This window comes from Guyanagaster necrorhizus (assembly GCF_019112545.1).
Source record: "Guyanagaster necrorhizus MCA 3950 unplaced genomic scaffold BT62scaffold_11, whole genome shotgun sequence".
In the NCBI taxonomy this organism is placed as follows: domain Eukaryota; kingdom Fungi; phylum Basidiomycota; class Agaricomycetes; order Agaricales; family Physalacriaceae; genus Guyanagaster; species Guyanagaster necrorhizus.
Window position 1 is genome coordinate 1,325,954 of NW_025064890.1, and position 18,572 is coordinate 1,344,525.

Here is an 18,572-nt window from a genome sequence, read left to right on the forward strand (position 1 = left end):
TCACTTGAAAAACCGACAAATCCCGAAACTATTTGCCGCGAGACGCATTTTGTTGGGTTTTATTTGGTATTGAACCAAGTTGCCTTACGACGACGACGCGTTTAACGCGCCGAACAACGCAGTGTAGCGGAAAGACCGCTGAATCCCAGCTTGAACTGCAGGTACACCCATACCTGTTAGTGAGGGCTCAACTTGCGCTTAACCAACGACAAGTTGGATTCAAACAACGTCATATCGTATCCTGTCGAATTGTACAAGACAAACGACAAGAATATCTAGCGTACGTATCAGCATCGAGGACGAAATAATTATAATTATAATAGCATAAGTGATGTTCAAGGTTTGCCGACAGCTCCGCAGATGATCCAGCAGTCCAATATGCCAGCGCTCCTCCACAACTCGGTCCTGTCACTCAACGCTGCTCCTCAACCATAAATCCCGTCAAAAAAACGCGTCGTTACGATCAGCGCCGCATCCCGCTAACCAGCCCTCTCGCCAGGAACACCACCCCTTGCTCCTCCTCATATCTTTTTGCCGCATCATCTATGACCTCCAAAATACGGATATCCGACAGGCGTACAGTCTTGCTCCCCGCAAGACGGAAAATAGAAATGAATTCATGACGAAATAGGCGTAGCGTTATCGACGCATTTTGGGTATCATTCGTGAAACAGGCATTGGGGGCATTCTGGGGACATGAAAGGTCGCCACAAAGGGAACGACAAGATTCCTCTACGAAAGCCAACCCGTAAGACGCGCGACTCAATCCTGAGACATCCGAGCCACGTACCGGTCAATTGTACGAGGTAGACCTCGCGGTCACTGCAAAGACGTGCAAAGGCAAATTTGCCCGATTGTGGCACTGAGGGGAAAGGTATGCATCCGCTTGATACCGTATTGGTGGCCATTAATTAAGAGTTGAGCTTTAGAAAAAATTTGCCCCCTCAGTTCAAGTACTTGCACGATTGAATGTGAAGGCTTCCCCAGGTAACACAAGGTAAGCAATCCCCGGGTACACTGCCACAGTGCCAGGGCAGTAGATGGGTGAAAATATTGGACATGTTATGATGAATCCACTCTTATAAGAGAGACATGTGCCTAGACGGTCTAAATGACTCGAGACGAGTTCGGCTTCTGCGGTCCGGCCTCATGCTAAAAGTCCTCCCGACGAGGCTCGGTCTCGATTCTTCGTCAATTCATAACGTCAAGTCAGAAGACTGTCAGGCTGCCTATGAAGCCTCTTATTGGTTCCCCAGTTAAACTTCCTTTGAATCTATACCCCTTCTCTTCTCCTTAGCTTGTTGCTTCCGTATCCACACTCCGGTTTCCTTCTCCGATGATTCCTCGGCCGATGGTGTGGATTTGACCGAATGTAGGCTCTAGGTTCTCGTACGATGGAAGCAAGTATATGCCGCCATATGATGTTGATAACCGCGGCGAACAGCACGACCCCTTTCATCTAACAGCAACTATGGTTCTTAGACACATATTAGCTAATCCCACGGTATTACATGATCGCCAAGCAAAAAGTTCACGTATCGTCTGCTACAGTTAAGTGTTGCTTACTTCTAGACGTCCCTGAACACGGTGACATACCGAGATTTTCTGGTCAATATAGATCGGGCGGCGTGCGTGGGAAGCGCATTCTCATCCGCATGTTAGATGTGTGCACCGCATATGAATCTGATCAAGTCGTCGCCCTCCAACCATCCGTCCTAACGGGATCAGAAACTCATATCACAGAGAAATATCACAATTCTTCGCTTCTAGCCCGGAACGCTGTCGAAATCACTTGATACTGACCCCCAGGGCAATTCGGACGAGGTGAGTTGGATTCGTGCTGGACGCGCATCCGAGCAATCTCGAGGGATCTATATATTCGAAGCCAGATGAGATCATTGCCACGAAACAAGATAATATCACGGACCAGATCTTGATGCTAGACAACCACAACTTCACGCTGCTGCGTCCCTCGTATGTCACTTTGTGCAAGCGAGAACGGGCGCGCGTTTCAGAAGTTCTGGTTACCCTGTTCTTTGGCATCAGACCTCGAAACTTGCACGACTATTCTTAACATTCATCATTTTTCCTACATTAGCGCATCGGAGACGAAGTCTTTTTTTACACGAACAAGGATTCTATAGCTTGGGAATGGGCGAGAATGGACGGAGACCCGCTGGCACACCTGTCTAGATAAGGTCCCTTGGTCCACGCATGTTCATCGAGGTCCGCTCGCTTATCGAGACTCTGTCAGCCGGTGTTGACATGCCGCCGACACCAAGCACAGAAGTAACTCGACGCGGATTGTGGCATTACAGTGAGCACCCTCCTGTAGAAATGCGTTTGTCGGTCTGAATAGGCCATAAGGAGGTACGATATACAGGATGCAAGTCGTGGAGGAAGCCATACATGGTGGCCTATTGCAGCCGGCACCGGCGGTTTGGCTTGCATGAGGGAAAAGCAAGGCAGGTTGCCTGGGTCGAGAGGGTGCTGTTACCGCTAGTTGACGAAAGAGTCCGGGCCATATCAACTACGTCCGTAGAGCAGCGCTTCGGTTAACTTTGTATATTCTTCGCCGTTTCGTAATCTCTGAGCACCGCCGGTGAGGAGATCTAACGCAACAGGCGGAGGATAAAATACCAAAGCTTGATCAAGGGCAAACAAACATACCTTGTTTTTCTGATTGAGGTATATTCCACCAAGTAGTGTACGATGTCTTCAGACTTCCGAGGAAACACTTGCTGCGAGCTTCAAAAAAATGGAACCACAGCAGAGAATGATGAACGCGGTGATCATTCTATCAAGGACACATTAGTACACGGGGTAATCATATGTTTGTGTCGATCTAGAAGATTGAAGCAAATGGGGGATGAAATGAAGAGGATCATGGAGGCAAAGGGGAAAGATGGATCGGCAAATACCGGACGCTGTGCTGTGTTCAGCTGGAGCCCCCCCGTCTCACTGATTCATAGCGAATCTCTTCTTTGTTTCATCCTGTAACGGATAAATTTACCAGCAAGCTGCGTCCCAATTCCCAGTCTCATGGCTATTAGCGTACGCAGGGGGTATGACTCGAAACAGTGTTTGCACTGCGGATCCCACGAAAGCGCATCACCGACTCCTCGTCCTGACCGACTTCAGGGTCAGGATGTCTTCGAGTGCCTTCGCTCAGGGAAATAAACCCTCGATATCGACTCAAGCTCAATTATTCAAGACATCACTATTGACATGCAAAAAGCCATCTCTGATTTGAACCAGTATCTAAAGCATCTCGACATACTAGCATCTCGTGCTCGCGAGGAACGTGACAAGATTGTGAATAATCTGGCCGCTAAACGGTCGTTGATGTCTCCTCTTCGACGTCTTAATTGTGACGTACTGCTCATCATACTCTCCTATGCATGCGACGGGGTATCGGACTACAATTTCAGTGAGAAAGCGCCATGGATATTTCTTCACGCCTGTCATTGGTGGAGACTCGTTGCTTCATCTTCCCCAGCACTTAGGTCAACCGTCAAGCCCCCCCGCCCGCAGTCGGAGCTGTGTGACCTACCTCCCGTCTCATGACCTCGACATTGTCAGGCTACAGCTTCGTCTGTCCTAGAATGCATCGTTGAAGTTGGTCGTCGTCGATATAGGATGGCGATGTTCCTGGCGAAGCCATTATCAGTGAAGTGGTTTCACATTCCAACCGATGGTGTCAAGTTTGGTTCGGGCCACAGGACCTCAATCACGGAAGTTTTCAGGAGCTTTTCGAAACCTCTCCCAATCGACGCGGCTTTTGATGCTCCCAAACTCACGTCACTGGGTCTTCACTGCAGGGGTCGAGTTTCACCCAGCATGTTCCCGGCATCGAACCTACGCCAGTTTACAGGTTCCTTCAGCGACGGCCGTGGAATTCTACAACTTTGTTTCCGTGGCGATCCGTCCAGAGGAGCTTGGAGTGCAGTCCACTGGCGAAAACGACTGGACAGAGTCTTCTGACAAGCCACGGCTCGTCCCCGTAACTTTACGCCACCTCCGTCAGCTCAGTTACCTCCCTTTCTCAGAGAAATGTGCAAAGTATCTCATAACCCCCGCCCTCCGAATTCCGAGTGTCGTGGATCATGACAGTGTCCCATAAATCGAAGGTGGTCTTTTCAGCTCGTATTAGTTGTTCTCTTCTGGATGTATGTCTGCAATTTGCAATGGGAGGGATGGACGACCCCCTGCTCACATTCCAAAATGCCTGTAAGCTAAGTGTTAGAGGATACTTTTTCTATGGTACAGCGTCCAAGTAGAAGCTGTTTTTGTCTCTGTAGTTTCCAAGTCATGAACGCTGAACAATGGACATTAAAGTTTGAACAGTCTCCACCCTGACAAAAGTACTAAGGATCAACCAAGGAGTATATATTGGCAGAAGATTATAAGTGATAGTCTCAGTCGGGCACAGTGTAGGCGAAACAACTGAGGTATACGGGTATCTACAGCCAGGCTATATAGGTGATCGAGTAATGACAGGAGGCATGTACATATATGGTAAGTAGGAACGAGCGACGAAAAGAGGGTATAAAACGGATATCCTCCAACAGTATAGGCATCTCTCTGGGATATGCCAGTATGTCAAAGTCTTTCAGGGCCAGTGAATAACGATACAGTGTATTGCAGCCAGTCCGCATTCTTCGTTTTCTTCGCAAAGTTGGGTCCTGAATAAAGGCTTGATAAACCGGTCCTAGACGACAGTGGCATTGGGTGAGGTTGAATTCTAAACAGAAGGGCAATTGGCAATTCGGAAGACAAGGCCACCCGGAAACTTCCGAAGTGTCCCTTTACATTAAATCGTTCAGCATTCTTGTTTGGAAACCCATTGTCCTGTCTAGCCCTTTAAAAGTGGCTTGCATCGCAATGTGGTGGCCTATCATTCCCTGCTTCAGCGCCCCTCAGAGAGTTCTCGAAACGCGCTCGTTATCCTAAGTTCCTAACCCGCCGACTGGTCAACAATTCAGTATGACGACAAGCAGCCATAATCTCTCCAACGTATGTAGAGACGTCGGTCCAATTTTCCACCACTAATTTCTTATTTATATGCAGCAATACCATGCACCATCCACGTTCGAACAAATGGTTCTCTCTAAATACGACGATCTTTCGTCGTATCAGCGCCCACGCACCTTGCTCGCTCTTCTCCGGACCAACGACGTTCCAAATCCAATGGAGGTCGGCATTCTGAAAGGATCATTGTTCCACGTCCAAAACGACATTCGCCGGATCGTCGCCGACCTCGATCGCTTATCCTACGGCGACGCGGACGTGCTCAGTCGCGACACTTGTCGTCAACTCCACAATAGACTTGCACTCTTGGAAGAGATTGAATACGACCATCGTGTACCATTACTTCTCATCCGTCGCATTCCCCCTGAAATTCTCAGGGAGATATTCTTGTACACCGCTGGCTTCTTCAGTGATATCTTCAATGCGGGCAGCGAACCTTGGGTCATCGGGCAAGTGTCCAGGTCGTGGAGATCTGTGTGCATTTTTATGTGTCCTGGCCTATGGTCAAGGATAGAGATTCGTTCTTCCGATGACCAGTGCGTGCGTAAGAAAGACCCTATGGCATTGCTCCGGATGGTGTTGTCTCGCTCACGTCAGCACAGGCTAGACATTAGAGTGACCTCGTCTATTGGATCGACAATGTGGGAAGAGCTGATTGCCACCGCCGAACGCTGGACGAATATCTATCTTACCAGTATTGGTCTACAAGAGGTGGGGTACCTTTCCCATGTCCGCGGGCGCCTCGGGAGGCTTGAAGAATGTCATCTGGAATATTCTTGCGAAGGCTTAGATTTCATCGATGCCTTCGATTATACACCCGCACTCAAGAAGATAAAAGTGTTCGGTCTAGATCTCAATACCCTCTTTCACATTACATCTGCCAACCTTGAGCTCTTTGTCGACGACAGGGACGTCTGGTCAGCGTCCGCGTCAATCCATGACCATCATCTAAAGCTCCTCCAAGATTCGCCCAACTTGAAGGTCTTCTATGCCCCTTACCGTTGTCCTGCAGGCCGGACTGTCTTCCCACGTATCACCAAACCTTCGTTATCAGAATTGACAGTCTGCGACAACTCTCTTATCCGCAGCCTCTCGCTTCCACAACTCACGGATGTCGCCCTGTTCAACGACTGTTGGGTGAATCCCATCGACTGCCTCGCCTCTTTCCAGGACCTGCTGATTCAGTCCCATTGCAACACTCTGACCACACTGCAGATATCTGATATCATTCTCCACCCAGAAAATCTCCTTCGAATTTTCGAATTAAGCCCCGCTCTTGTCTCTTTCTATTATCAGACTCATGAATGGTCCGCTCAAAATGACGATATCTTGAAGATTCTCTTCCGCAGATTGTCCGATTCGCAGGCACTCGTCCCCCATCTGAAGGACGTTGTTCTTGAACTGACCCTCTTCAGCGAGACCGACGTTCATTGTGCCAGCCGTAAGATGGTAGACATGATGGTGGCACGCCTCGGGTTGTCCCTGCAAAAGTTCCATCTCACTGCTACGGTGCCGGATGAGGGGTTTTGTAATTTAGGTGAAGATGATTTTGAACGGCTGAGAACTATGAAGATGGAGGGTTTTGATGTGGTCATCAGTTCTTGTGGCTCCGACATCGACGAAGAAAGACACGTTTATGTATAATCTGGCTGTCCTTACATCTGCGAGTCATTAAAATATGATTCCCTTTCATAGGAGTTGCCTCAAGTAGTGCGCAACTAAATGAAAGATGATGCTGAGCGGTTGGAAAAAGGCGACTCGGAAAGCGGAACGGGCGGGAAATTATATATGGATGATTAGAGTCACTAGTACTTTGACTAAAGTACCAACATGGTTATAGATGATGCTATTCCTTGAGTCTTGTCCTGAAAGACTCTCCGTCTCTCACTTTGAATTGGAAGGTGACCCACGTAGAGTATATTTATTAACTTAAATTAAATGCAGGCAAGTGGATCTGTGGTGTGGGAATCAAAATAGGAACAGTTTGGCTCATACCATTCAACTTCTTCCAAGTTACCACTTGCACTCCACATGCTAGAGTATGGGTGAGTTTGATTTGTTTTACTGTCTTTCTTGCAACAAATTATATTCTGTTGTAGAGTCCTTGAGTACAAGGAGCAACAAAGACAGCATACTCCAGTCATGACTCACTGGTGGCTACAAAAGTTTTTTTTACTATCTTTGGTTTTCAATAGTTCTCACAAAAATGAATAGTATGATTTCTGTGAGTGGCAGGGAATGACTTGTAGTTTGATTACTCAGTTTCATTTATGTAGATCATGTATGAGAATATTGATGTCTTGCCTATACTTCAAAAAGTCATATCAAAATACAATGGACTTTCATCAGATGTTCTCCCACTGTCATGTGTACAATGGTCTTTTTGATGAAAGGAACAAGTCAATCTTGAAAGAGTCAGAGGTGTCCATCAACCATGATCTTGCCTGGATTGATGCAGATATTTCTTATTTAAATGATGCACTTCATCAACTCATGGAGAAGTGCTGCCTATTGCATGAGGCCAAATACATTCACTGAGCAGTTTTATCTCCCATGGACCCCATAAGCATCCTTCCCCTCAAAATTCTGGCCAGTATCTTTCTCTATGTGGTTAGCAGTCCCATCAACATTTTTGACACCAACAATGCAGCATGGTGATGTGCTGGATAATGGCTAAGTGACTAAGAGAGGCAAATGAGGAATGAGCTCTCAAACACCAACACCTAACCACTCAATGCATGATCACCAATATGGGTGAGTTTGGGTGGTTTGAGTATGATAGAAGCATTCTACAGACTCAGATAAATCAAATATGAAGATGTAAAGGCAGTTTATTCAAAGCTAGCTTGTATCCTAAGATGAAATACTCACAAGGGTGATAGGGATAAGACATGGTATGTGAATTGAGACTTAAAATGCAGAGCTATAGTGTCCAGCTTAACTTAGAAAACTCTGAAACCCAATACCAAGTCTCTCAAGCACTGAAACTTGGCTAGCTGCACCTTGGCTAGCTAGCAGTCCTTGAAACAAGAGAACTGATACTCAGATGCCAAAACTCTTATTAAGCCAAAACCCAAAGTCTGGTAAAGACTTCAACTCTTATTCAATACAGGTGACTTAGTAACAATAGCTATCCAAATCAAGGTTACACACAAAACCACTGGTATAGAGACTAACTACTGAGAGCTAGAACACTTAAATTACAGGGGGTGGGTTGCCTGCCACATGATTCCCCCTCATCCTGCTTTTATACATAACTAACTGATATAAAATCTATAAATAATTTAGTTTGGTTACTTATTTTGCTTGGCTAGCCCTAAAATTAAGTCATTATCTTGCCTTGGCATATCTTGTATATCCTTTTCAGGTGATCCAGGATGCTCCTGGCTCTCTATTTCTATAGCCCATGAATATTTACTATATAATTAATCATCCTATGGTTCTGCTTGTTACTTCTGGACTCACTTATTGATCATGATTGATTGATCATAGTGATCTGAGGCAGCTGAGCTCCCTGGTTGTGGCTCATCCTCTGAACTATGTGCCTCTTTAATTATTCATGCCTGAGAAATCCTCACCACATGCATTTTGCATCAGACTGGATGTGCTAGCTGTGGGCTAATAAGTTTCACTTTGCTTTTACTCCTGGTTTGGGTGCTAGCTGGATGTACTTCACTGCTAGTCATAGTAATAAACTCCTGAGTTAGACTATGGTCTACCAGCCCTGATGGCATTTAGAATTGGCCCAAACATGGTACCATTTCTAAGTCCAAATTGACTTGATATTTTACCATGATGGTGTTATCCCTCTAAGTCCAGTCTTGACTTCAAGATTATTAACCCAGTGCAAAGTTGTTTTAGCTAAGTCCACATTGATCCTTAGCCTTCTTAGCATAGCATGGCTATCAGCTCAGAGCCTCAGCTATAGCCCTTAAATTGCTAGCCATACAGACTTCAGCTTATACAAATATATTGTTTAAAATTCACAAATTTTAGGGCTAGCCTGATACAATGCATATCAATGGGTCATTGGCAAAGTCTGCAAGTTGTGGTGGTCCACCACCACAACTCTGTCCAGGAATATGGACAAAACTCCTGCTTGATTATATAGGAATGATGCAAAGATGCATGAAGATTGCTTGTAGCAGCACTATCTCTATCAAATCAGCATAAGCTGAAAATCATGATGTGTTTTCTTTGTACTGACTATTTAATGGAAAAGTTTCAAGTGTCCAGCTGGAGATACTTGACTGCCCAGGCAGAATGCTGGTGAAAGCTTCATCTTTCCCTCAAGCACAGACATGAACATATTGGATGCTCTCCAGAGATGTTTGTTATCACTTAAAGATTGTGTTATCAAAAGCTATGATGCTAGAGATTCTGAGAGGATAACTTCCCACTGGATCTGTGCCTTTGAGGGTTTTCTGGAGTTGACACACATGGAGTTGAGAGGAGCAGTGTTAGACCTGCTTGTTATATGGACCAAACACATGATAAACTAGTGCTGTATCAGATTTGTACAGTCATGATAGAGTCTACTGAATGTGTTTGATCTGGTGGGATCAAAGTGCTTGCAAGTAGGCTTGAGAGAGGAGTAGTATATATAAACTTTAGCTTGAAGCTGAGTCTACTACAACAAGAGCTATATTACTTATATATGATTTTGAACATGTTAAATATAGTATCTACTTATTATATCTGTCTGTGAGCTGGAACTAAAGAGCATGGTATTTATGCATGAAACAATAGATATTATCCATTGGCAAGGCATTTGTTGTGAGTTATAGTACAATTGTGTATGTTGTCTGATATAGTCATAGTAACTGGCCCATTATATAAGCTGATACAATAGGCACCTGTAATAAGATAATTGAGATAGACATCAGAGATAAGATAAGATAAGCATAAAAATCATAACATTACTCCCTCTTTAAGACTGTTGTCTTGATGGCTATGTTATGGAGGCCTTATAGTTGATAATAGCATAGTCTGCATCTATGTTCTTTTCATTCATCCACTTGTTAGACTTATGCCTATACCCCTTCTATTTAACTAAGTAATTAACCATATTCAAGGATTTAGTCTCTGTCATTCACATGTTTTATGAAGCTAGTGATATAGAATTTTTTTGACCTTATAGTGTTCCTTTCTATTAACTAAGACTGCTCTCAGAGGCAGTGGTTTTTTCTGATTTGGGAATATGAGTGGCATATATGATAATAGGAGAGACTCATTGAATATGAGGTGTACTCACCAGCTATCAGAGAGTTTGAGTTTATAGGTGGTGAGTCTGACTTTGGTCAATACTATAAAGGGGTCTATTTATTTGTCAGCAGGTTTTCATTTGGATTGGAGGAGGTGAAGGTTGATAGTATCAAGCCAGACCTTGTCACCAGTTGCATACTCTTCAGCAGAGCAGCAGTGCTTGTTATATTGGGCTTTTTATAGTGGCCACTGCCTTTTCAAGGGCTATGTGAATTTCCTGATGGATCTGTGTCATCTGTTTCACAAAAGATTGTGACAGTGGAGTTTGAGTTTTGTGTCTGTCTGATGCTGTGACCAGTGGGTGTTGTCTGTAGTTGACAAAGAAGAGAGAATTTTCCATAGCTGGATGTACTTAGTTGTTGTGCTAGAATGTGGAAAATGTGAGTCACTCAGTCTAATCATGTTGTTGGTAGTTAATCAATATTCACAGATACTTCTCTATCTTCTGGTTGATCTGTTCTGTCTGTCCATCAGTCTGGGGGTGATAGGCTATCAATGCATTGCTTTGAATATGGAGAAGTTGATAGAGATCTGTCATAAATTTTAATACAAACTGGAGGCTCCAGTCTGAGATGACTACTTGGGGCATGCCATACTTGGCATATACCTCATCTCTGAGGATTTTTGCTTATCCTTCTGATGATAGCTCAGTGGAGCATGCAACTGAGATGATTACTTTGGAAAATTGATCTACAATGATGATGATAGTGTTGTAACTATTGTATTTGAGAAGGCTGATGATTATATCAACAGAGATATGGGTTCAGGGTTTGGAGTGGACTTTGTTTAGGTGAAGCAGGGTGGCCTTGGCCATCATAGCAGATTTTGTCCTTTGACAGATCTTGCATGCTCTAATGTATGCTTTGATATCCTTTTTCATTTTTGGCTACCAGTACTTCTATAGTATCAATTTCTGTATTTTGGCAATTCCAGAGTATCCTATTATAATGTGATCATGGTGTCAGATAATGATTTTTCTATGAAGTATATGGTCTCAGAGCATATAGATCTGCCCACTGTAGTATATAAGGTCTCCTTCTTTGACTATTTCTCAGTCATAGTTGACAGATAGTGTAATTTTTTGATCCTATAGATCTACTCAGTGAGTCACACTTTTGATATATTTATAGGCTTCTTCTTCAGTGGGCATGATCATTATTCAGAAGTGTTTAGGCTTTAGTAGGATGACTTTGTTGTTATTCTCTTTTCTCTGATTGTGATTAGGTCTTTGACTGAGCAGGTCTGTCTTTTTATTGGTGGTTCTCATCTTGTGATGGAGAGTGTACTGGTATTCCATGAGTTCTATGACCTATTGGGCCTGTCATTGGTTCAGCTTCTGAGGTGACTGAAAGTAACAGAGGTTCTGATGGTCTGTTCAGATTTCAAATATTTGGGAAGCATCTATCAGATAATGCTACCATTTGACAAGAGCAATCATTATCATGAGTAGTTTCTTATTGTATATTTTATAGTTCCTTTCTGTGAATGATAGGGCCTTGAAAAAGAATGCCACAGATCACCACTTCCTTTTTTGTTCCTGCAATAGGTCAGTACTGATTGTCCTCTCACTTGAATCTGCCTCAGTGTAGAAGCAGCCATTCTCTGATAGTATTGCTAGCATTATATCATTTGCTAGTCACTTCTTCAAGTCTTCAAAAGTGGCTTTCTGTGAGTGGCTGTGTGTTGTCAGTAAGTTGGATCATTGACCATATGATTTTACTGTAATCTTGTATGAATCTGAGAAATGCCTGCAACTCCTTCTTTATTAGCTCAGGCCATTCTATAACACCAGCTACCTTGACAGAATCCATGTGAATACTTCCTTTGCTAATGATTACCTTCAGATACTCAGTCTCAAGTATCTCAAACTCACACTTTTCAGCTTTGAGAAATAATTTGTGTGTTTTTATAATAGCAAGAATCTGTTGCACTAGCTGTGGTATTCTTTTCAGTTTTAGGACATGATGAGTATATCATGAAGGTAGATTATAACATTTCCAGTGGTGATGAGATCTTTAAATATATTGTTCATCATCCACAGGAATATGGCTGGCAAATTGGTGAGTCTGAAGAATATTACTGTAGGCTTAAAGAGTCTCTGGTTAGTTCTGAACATTGCTTTCCACTCATCTTCTTTCTTGATCCAAACATTATTACACTTCCATCAAACATTGAGTTTTGAGTAGAATCATGCTCCATGCAATTTGTCTATGAGCTCTGAGATAAGCAGTAGGGGGTATTGATTTTTAATAGTCATTTCATTGAGTTTGTGATAGTTTTAGACCAGATGTAATTTTCTATCCTTCTTTTTAATAAAGAAGAAAGAGGACACCATGAGTGATTTCAAGAGCTGAATATGCCTGCTCAAAAGATTGGTATTTGTATTGGAGATTAGTTCAATAGCATGATCCCAAGATTTTAAGTCAGAAAGCTTGTTGAAGTTTTCTTTGTTAAACAGGTTTCTGAAATTCTGAGCTCATTCAGGCACCAGCTCCTTGAAAGTCTTCTCTCTCTTGACAGGATTGGCTTTAGCTGCCAGATCATTTGCATGGTATACTGCTCTAATGGAGATGGTGTTCATGGCATTCACAGCCAGAATTGTCTCTTCTTCCTCTATCTTTTTATCTCAAGCATCTTCAGGATCAATATCTGATAGCATGAATGGGGTTTTCTAATATCAACACTAGACAAACATGAGTTTCTCTGTTTTCCAGTTGATCAATGGATTATGATGGATGAGCCAGTCATATCTGAGAAAAATCTCTTTAGCTCCTAGGTCTATTATAGCTAGATTGATTCATTCTGCATGATTCTCTATGCTCAGTCAGAGTTTGATAAACTTGATGATGGATCCAGCTTAATTGCAGGTTCTGTCAGCATTGTACATGAGAATGAGAACTGTGGTGGCTTTGGTCAAGAGATGGTTTTTTACACTGTAGTCCTGATTGATAAAATTCCCTGTACAGCCACTGTCAATTAAGGCCATGACTGTATATATCACATGTTCTTCTAGGGTCTTAATCTGCATTTTGACCAGCAAGTCTTGTCTTTTAGTGCTCTGCCACCAAATATACTTTCAGAGCTTTTGCAGCTTGTTGAGCCACTCAAATGCTCTGCTTCTTTTTGTGTTCTTTATTTCTTTGATTATCTTGTCTATCATTTTTTCAGCTCTAGCTCTGTGTATTCATTCTTGAGTACTGCCTTTGCTTCTTCTTTTGTTTGAGCATCTTTAATAGCATGTCATATCTATTTGGTTTTGCATGGTTTCAACCAACTGGAGAGTTCATTGTTTAGAGACTCTCTGCCTCTGGTTCAGCCTGCAAGCACTTAAGTTTTACTCTATTTTTTTGATTCTTTTAGTGTGGTCAGTGGAGAAGCAGGAATAGATATATTTGAATGTGTAGATATTTTATGAGTATCTAAGTTCATGCTATAAGTCTGACCTGCAGTTATTGATGGCACACTATTTAGTCTTTTGTCTGAGCAAGTGGAATTATTCACTTGTTGGCCTTTTCTTTTATCTCCTTGATCTTTGTGTCCTTGCCATTCAGTTCTTCAGCAGCATCTGCCTCCTTCTGCAACTTCTTGATCTGCACCTATATCTCCTCATAGGTTCTTTTCTTCTTTGGGCAGCTTCTTGTAAGATGTTATTTTTCTCTGCAGTTGAAGCATTTTTTCTCTTTCTTCATTTTATAAATGTCTATTGATCTGCTCTGTCTATCATACATTATTCTGATGTCAGTTTTCTTGTCACTGGAGGTGAAGGCAGTACCAAGAATGTTCAACTTTCTCTGATTGGTTTGCAGGTGGTTGGGTGTAGTCTTCTTGTCATGCTGTTGGTTTATTGTGCTGACCATCTTTTGATGCTGTCATTCCTAATTTATAATCATGATTTGTTTCTTCTAGGCATCATACTCTCTGAAAATGTTGATCATGATGTCTGTGATCATCTTGGTATATGACTGAGAGACACTGACTTTTAGAGTGGTGACCATGTGGTCTGTTTTCTCAGTGTCATGTCAAAGATCAGCAAGACAGGCTAATCACTCAAGCTTATTGAAATATTTATTGGTGGTTTTATCACTTATGCATAATTTATACATCTTCATCTTGTGCATGTCTTGCATGATGGGATCTATGAACTTTTTGCATACTGCTTCTTTGAATGTGGCCTATGAGAGCAGTTGATGATGCTCTCTAGTGGTGGAGTATAATTTGGTGAAATTTATAGTCCACTATTCCTTGGCTTTGTCTTCAAAGTATGAGGCAGTGAAAATGATGTGATAGGTGTCAGCAGTTAGATAGACTGCATGTACTTCAAAGTACATTTTGCAGTCCACCAGAAATCTGTCAATATTATCTGAGGCCCCTTAAAAGACTGCAGCTTTCTCATCAGCTCTGGTTTGCATTGGATCAGTGGGGTGTTGGTGGCCAGAGTGGCTATCAGATTGAGATATGCATTGAAGCAGGAGTATCACTAGGAGAGTGATGGCCCTGAGAGTGTGTGTAGAGAGTGGTCATCTATGACAGAGCTCTCTGAGCCTATTCTTTTTCTCTTGTTCTTCTTAATCCTCCTATTGATGATCTTGAAGTTACTAGCTTTAGGATCATTTTTGTCTTCTTCTTTGTCATTCAGTACTGGAGTCTTTTTGCCATTAGATTCTGCTGTTTCAGCAGAGGATTCATTCTGTTCAGCAAAAAGACAGCTTCTTTAGGCATTCAGCCAGGGGTATCATTGTTGTGGGCCAGTCATTGAAGTTGGGCATTTTGGAAATACTGTCTGCACTACTAATCAGACTGAGAGTGCTGTATATATGGCTTGTTTTAGCTGTACAGAGGGCATGTTCAGCATTGGTCAGATTTCAAATTGAGATCTATATGATGGTAGATTGGCCTTAGCATTGAAGGGGTATTTGTCATTGAACAAGTAAATTGCTTGTTTGATTATGCAATACTGCAAAATATCAACTTTTTCTTCTGTTTCAGCTACTAAATACTTTCTTCCCAGCAGGATTACTCTCCAGGCTATGTCTGCAGTGATTACATGTACCCACTTGTGATATATCTGCCTAAATTCTTCAAACATTTGCTGAATATCTTTTTGGGTACTCTTTTCACTTTACTCCCTGTCTATCTCTTCTATAAGGATTGCAGACAATGCAGATAGAGAGAAAGCTGCCATTAGAGCTCTCACTGTCACTGAGGAGTCTTTCTGGCTGGATGAGGAGTCTGAGTCTTTGAATAGAAGATCCAGCTGCTTCTTCTATGTGTTACAATTTTTCCTATTTTCTTTTCTTTTTTCCTTGATTCATTTAGGATTGACCTCTATTTCTGCTTAGTCAGGGCACTTAGACCTGGTGCTTAGAATTGTGGGAATGCTTAGTCATCAGCACCACCCTGATTCTGGTCACTGCTGCAAAGCTGCACAACAGCACAATGAGAGAGAAGCCTCTCTTGTCTCTGTGCAGCAAGGCACAGCAGTAACAGCACAACAGCAAGACAATACTTTTTGTAGATATCTTAGCAATACTGGACAATATGCTGCACAGTGCAGCAAGGACAATTAAGTAGTTATATTATTAGAAAGATAAGGATTTAGTATTTAAGTAGCACAGTTTTTGCTGTAGTAGTTTCAGTGTTAAGCTAAAGTTTATTCTTCACCATCTACTCTTGAGTGACTTGCCATGCCTTGACCTCACATCTCTATTGACACATCAGTGAACTCTATCAGTCTAACCCAAAGTGCGAGATTCTGAATAGTTTATCACATGTTGATAGTCACATGGAATTTGGGCTTAACAATTAGCTTAATGCTTTTAGCCTCCCTTCTTTGAGCCTAAAAGGCAAAAAGAACTGAATGCTTCTCACCAACCCCTTCTTGATCCATGAGACAAGAAATTATATGTCTTTCATCACTAGCTTTATCAACTCTGAAGTACCCCCTTTCTCTATTGAATTGCTGACTCTTCTCCTAGGAACCTTAACAACTAAGATTGTCAGGGACTATTAAATTTCTGATGTCACTCTCGATCAACTCCTTGATGGCCTCTCTGCTGATATCTGAACCAACAACCTCAGACTTGGAGAAGGATCTGAGGATATAGATTAGACAGACTCTCTTTAAGAAAAAGAGGAACTCTGCCCTAGTACCCCATGCCTCTCAACCTCCAACACCAACTCCACTGATGAACTGATGGAAGAAGAGAAGGCAAAGCTCAACCAGCAGTGGAGAAGTGAGCTTGATGAGCAGCACCAACAGTTGATCAGACTTGGCCAACCAACAGAATGGGATCCTGCTCCAAAAGCCCAGGAACATTGAGCCTGGGCTCCAGGCATAGAGTGGGATGAAAATCCCAAAGATGACTCCTACATTCCAGATCACTGAGATGATGCAGAAGACAATCAGGATCAAAGTACTGATACTTGATCCACTAATGAAGGAAGTGCAAGAGGTCAGAGACCCCTGTCAGCCCAAAGATAAAAGTGGCTCTCAGGCACAGAATGAAATGAGGATCCCAGGGACAACCCCTATGTGGTCAACCAGTGGGATGACATCTCCAGCGATGGAAGAGACAATGATACAGAAAGCAGTGACTTTCTGTTTAACAACGATCTCTTATGTGACTGGACTCACAAAGCCTAGTTGCCACCAGTATTCTGGATCAGAAATCAAACTCTTTGTGGGTTCTTGCACAAGAAACTCATTACCCTCTTTCTTAACCTGGACTTCTATAATGAGTTTTGACAATATGCCAAGTAAATAAAAAGAAAAAAAGAATGGTGGCATAATGCTGAAACTGAGGGAGTCTGAGACCTCTCCTGCTGGGAGGTCCTATACTGGAAGGACAACAATGACCCTAAGGGCCAATATTGGCCTAAGAGAGAATGGAGAAATCAAAGAGAGAGAAGGTATTCTCTCTACAAATAATTGCTGGTCTAGATTCATAGATGAAGAAGGGCTGGAGTGGGAAAACTGGCTGTATAGGAGAGGCCAGTATCTGAAGAACTGGCAACAGCCTTAGCTGATTCTCAACCAAGAAGAGTTATGGGTGCTGAGCACACCCTTAGTGCTACCAGAAGATAATGGGTATGTGTCATCCTCAGCAGAGACTACATCATCCTGAGGAAACAATTACCCATCTGGCAGCAGTACAATATCATGGCTTTTCGAAGAAAAGCCAAAATACTCAAATCCATGGAAATTCCTGGTTTGGCAATCTTTTGCTGGACAACTGCTGTCTGACAAAGCCAAAGGCAGTGGGGCAGCCTCTGATGTATCGGGAGACCCCAAAAAAGATGACTCCAAGGCCATGGCCCAGGGCTGGATCATTTAGGATGGGCAGATCATGTGAAAGAAGCTCTCTCCATCAGGAAGTCCCATCGCTGATGATGAATCCTTCCATTCCTTCTCTAGCCTGCCATCAGGATGGACAGATCCATCCAGGGGTGAACCCCTAAATCCAATGCTCTCCCTTAACCCTAAAGTAAAAATCTTGAACATCAAACTGATCCTTGTGCATGACCCCCTTCCCTTCAAAGAGGCATCTGATGATATTGATTGATTCCTCATAGACTGCAACCAATATTTCCAAGTGTTTGTCTTATATTTTCTACTTGATATGTATAAGGTGACATATACCTTGACCTATCTAGAGGACAAAGTGAAAATGTGGTGAATTCTTCTTGCCTCCACATTCTGATCAACCATGTGGCAGCACCATCAATACCTCTCATGGCCGGTATTTAAACAGATGATCTGTGACAAGTTCACAGATCTAGCACTCTAAGAAGTCCACAAGCAAAAGATGAAAGACTACAAGATGGGCAATAAAGCAGCCACTGACTACTTTGATGAGTTGGAATGACTTGGTAAACTTGCCAGAGTATGGGAAGATATAGCCAATACAGGACAAATGATTGAATACATGAAGAGAGGACTACTGTCCTCTTACCTCAAGGCCATCTTGGATCTCAGACATAGTATCTCAGTTGGCTATGAAGAGTGAAAGACCAGAATCATCATTATGTGGTGAGAATGACAGCAGCAGAAGGCAGAGTCATCCACTCTATCATGGGATGGACACAGAAATCAGGGACAGGGCTGAAAGCCCTCTACCTCTCAGGCAACCACATCATCTAGGCCCAGTGGCTCAGCTCCAACTTCTCAATATGGTGAGAAGTGAACTGATACAGGCACAACATATATCAGAATGGGCAAGCCAATAGATGTAGATCATCTCAAGAAGGAGGGAAAGTGCTTCAATTATAGCCAAAAG

At 42.9% G+C, this 18,572-nt stretch overlaps 2 protein-coding genes across 2 annotated transcripts; one reads left to right on the forward strand and one right to left on the reverse strand.

The window, feature by feature from the left end:
* Nucleotides 1-385: 385 nt before the first annotated feature.
* On the reverse strand, nt 386-1,209 carry BT62DRAFT_100152 (uncharacterized protein). The gene is made up of 2 exons (XM_043176750.1): nt 791-1,209; nt 386-732 (listed from the first exon to the last, which is right to left on the reverse strand). The coding sequence occupies exons 1-2, from the start codon at nt 906-908 to the stop codon at nt 464-466; spliced, it is 387 nt and encodes a 128-aa protein (XP_043040554.1). The 5' UTR covers nt 909-1,209; the 3' UTR covers nt 386-463.
* Nucleotides 1,210-4,820: 3,611 nt separating this feature from the next.
* On the forward strand, nt 4,821-6,697 carry BT62DRAFT_931630 (uncharacterized protein). Its single transcript, XM_043186169.1, has 2 exons — nt 4,821-5,016; nt 5,071-6,697. Exons 1-2 carry the CDS (start codon nt 4,987-4,989, stop codon nt 6,673-6,675), a joined length of 1,635 nt encoding a protein of 544 aa, XP_043040555.1. The 5' UTR covers nt 4,821-4,986; the 3' UTR covers nt 6,676-6,697.
* The last annotated feature ends 11,875 nt before the right edge of the window (nt 6,698-18,572 follow it).

Coding starts and splice junctions, on each gene's coding strand:
- BT62DRAFT_100152 (XM_043176750.1), bottom strand. CDS start 908: ATGGCCACCAATACGGTATCAAGCGGATGCATACCTTTCCCCTCAGTG. Junction 733..790: donor CTACCTCGTACAATTGACCG/GTACGTGGCTCG, acceptor TGGCTTTCGTAG/AGGAATCTTGTCGTTCCCTT.
- BT62DRAFT_931630 (XM_043186169.1), top strand. CDS start 4,987: ATGACGACAAGCAGCCATAATCTCTCCAAC. Junction 5,017..5,070: donor GCAGCCATAATCTCTCCAAC/GTATGTAGAGAC, acceptor ATTTATATGCAG/CAATACCATGCACCATCCAC.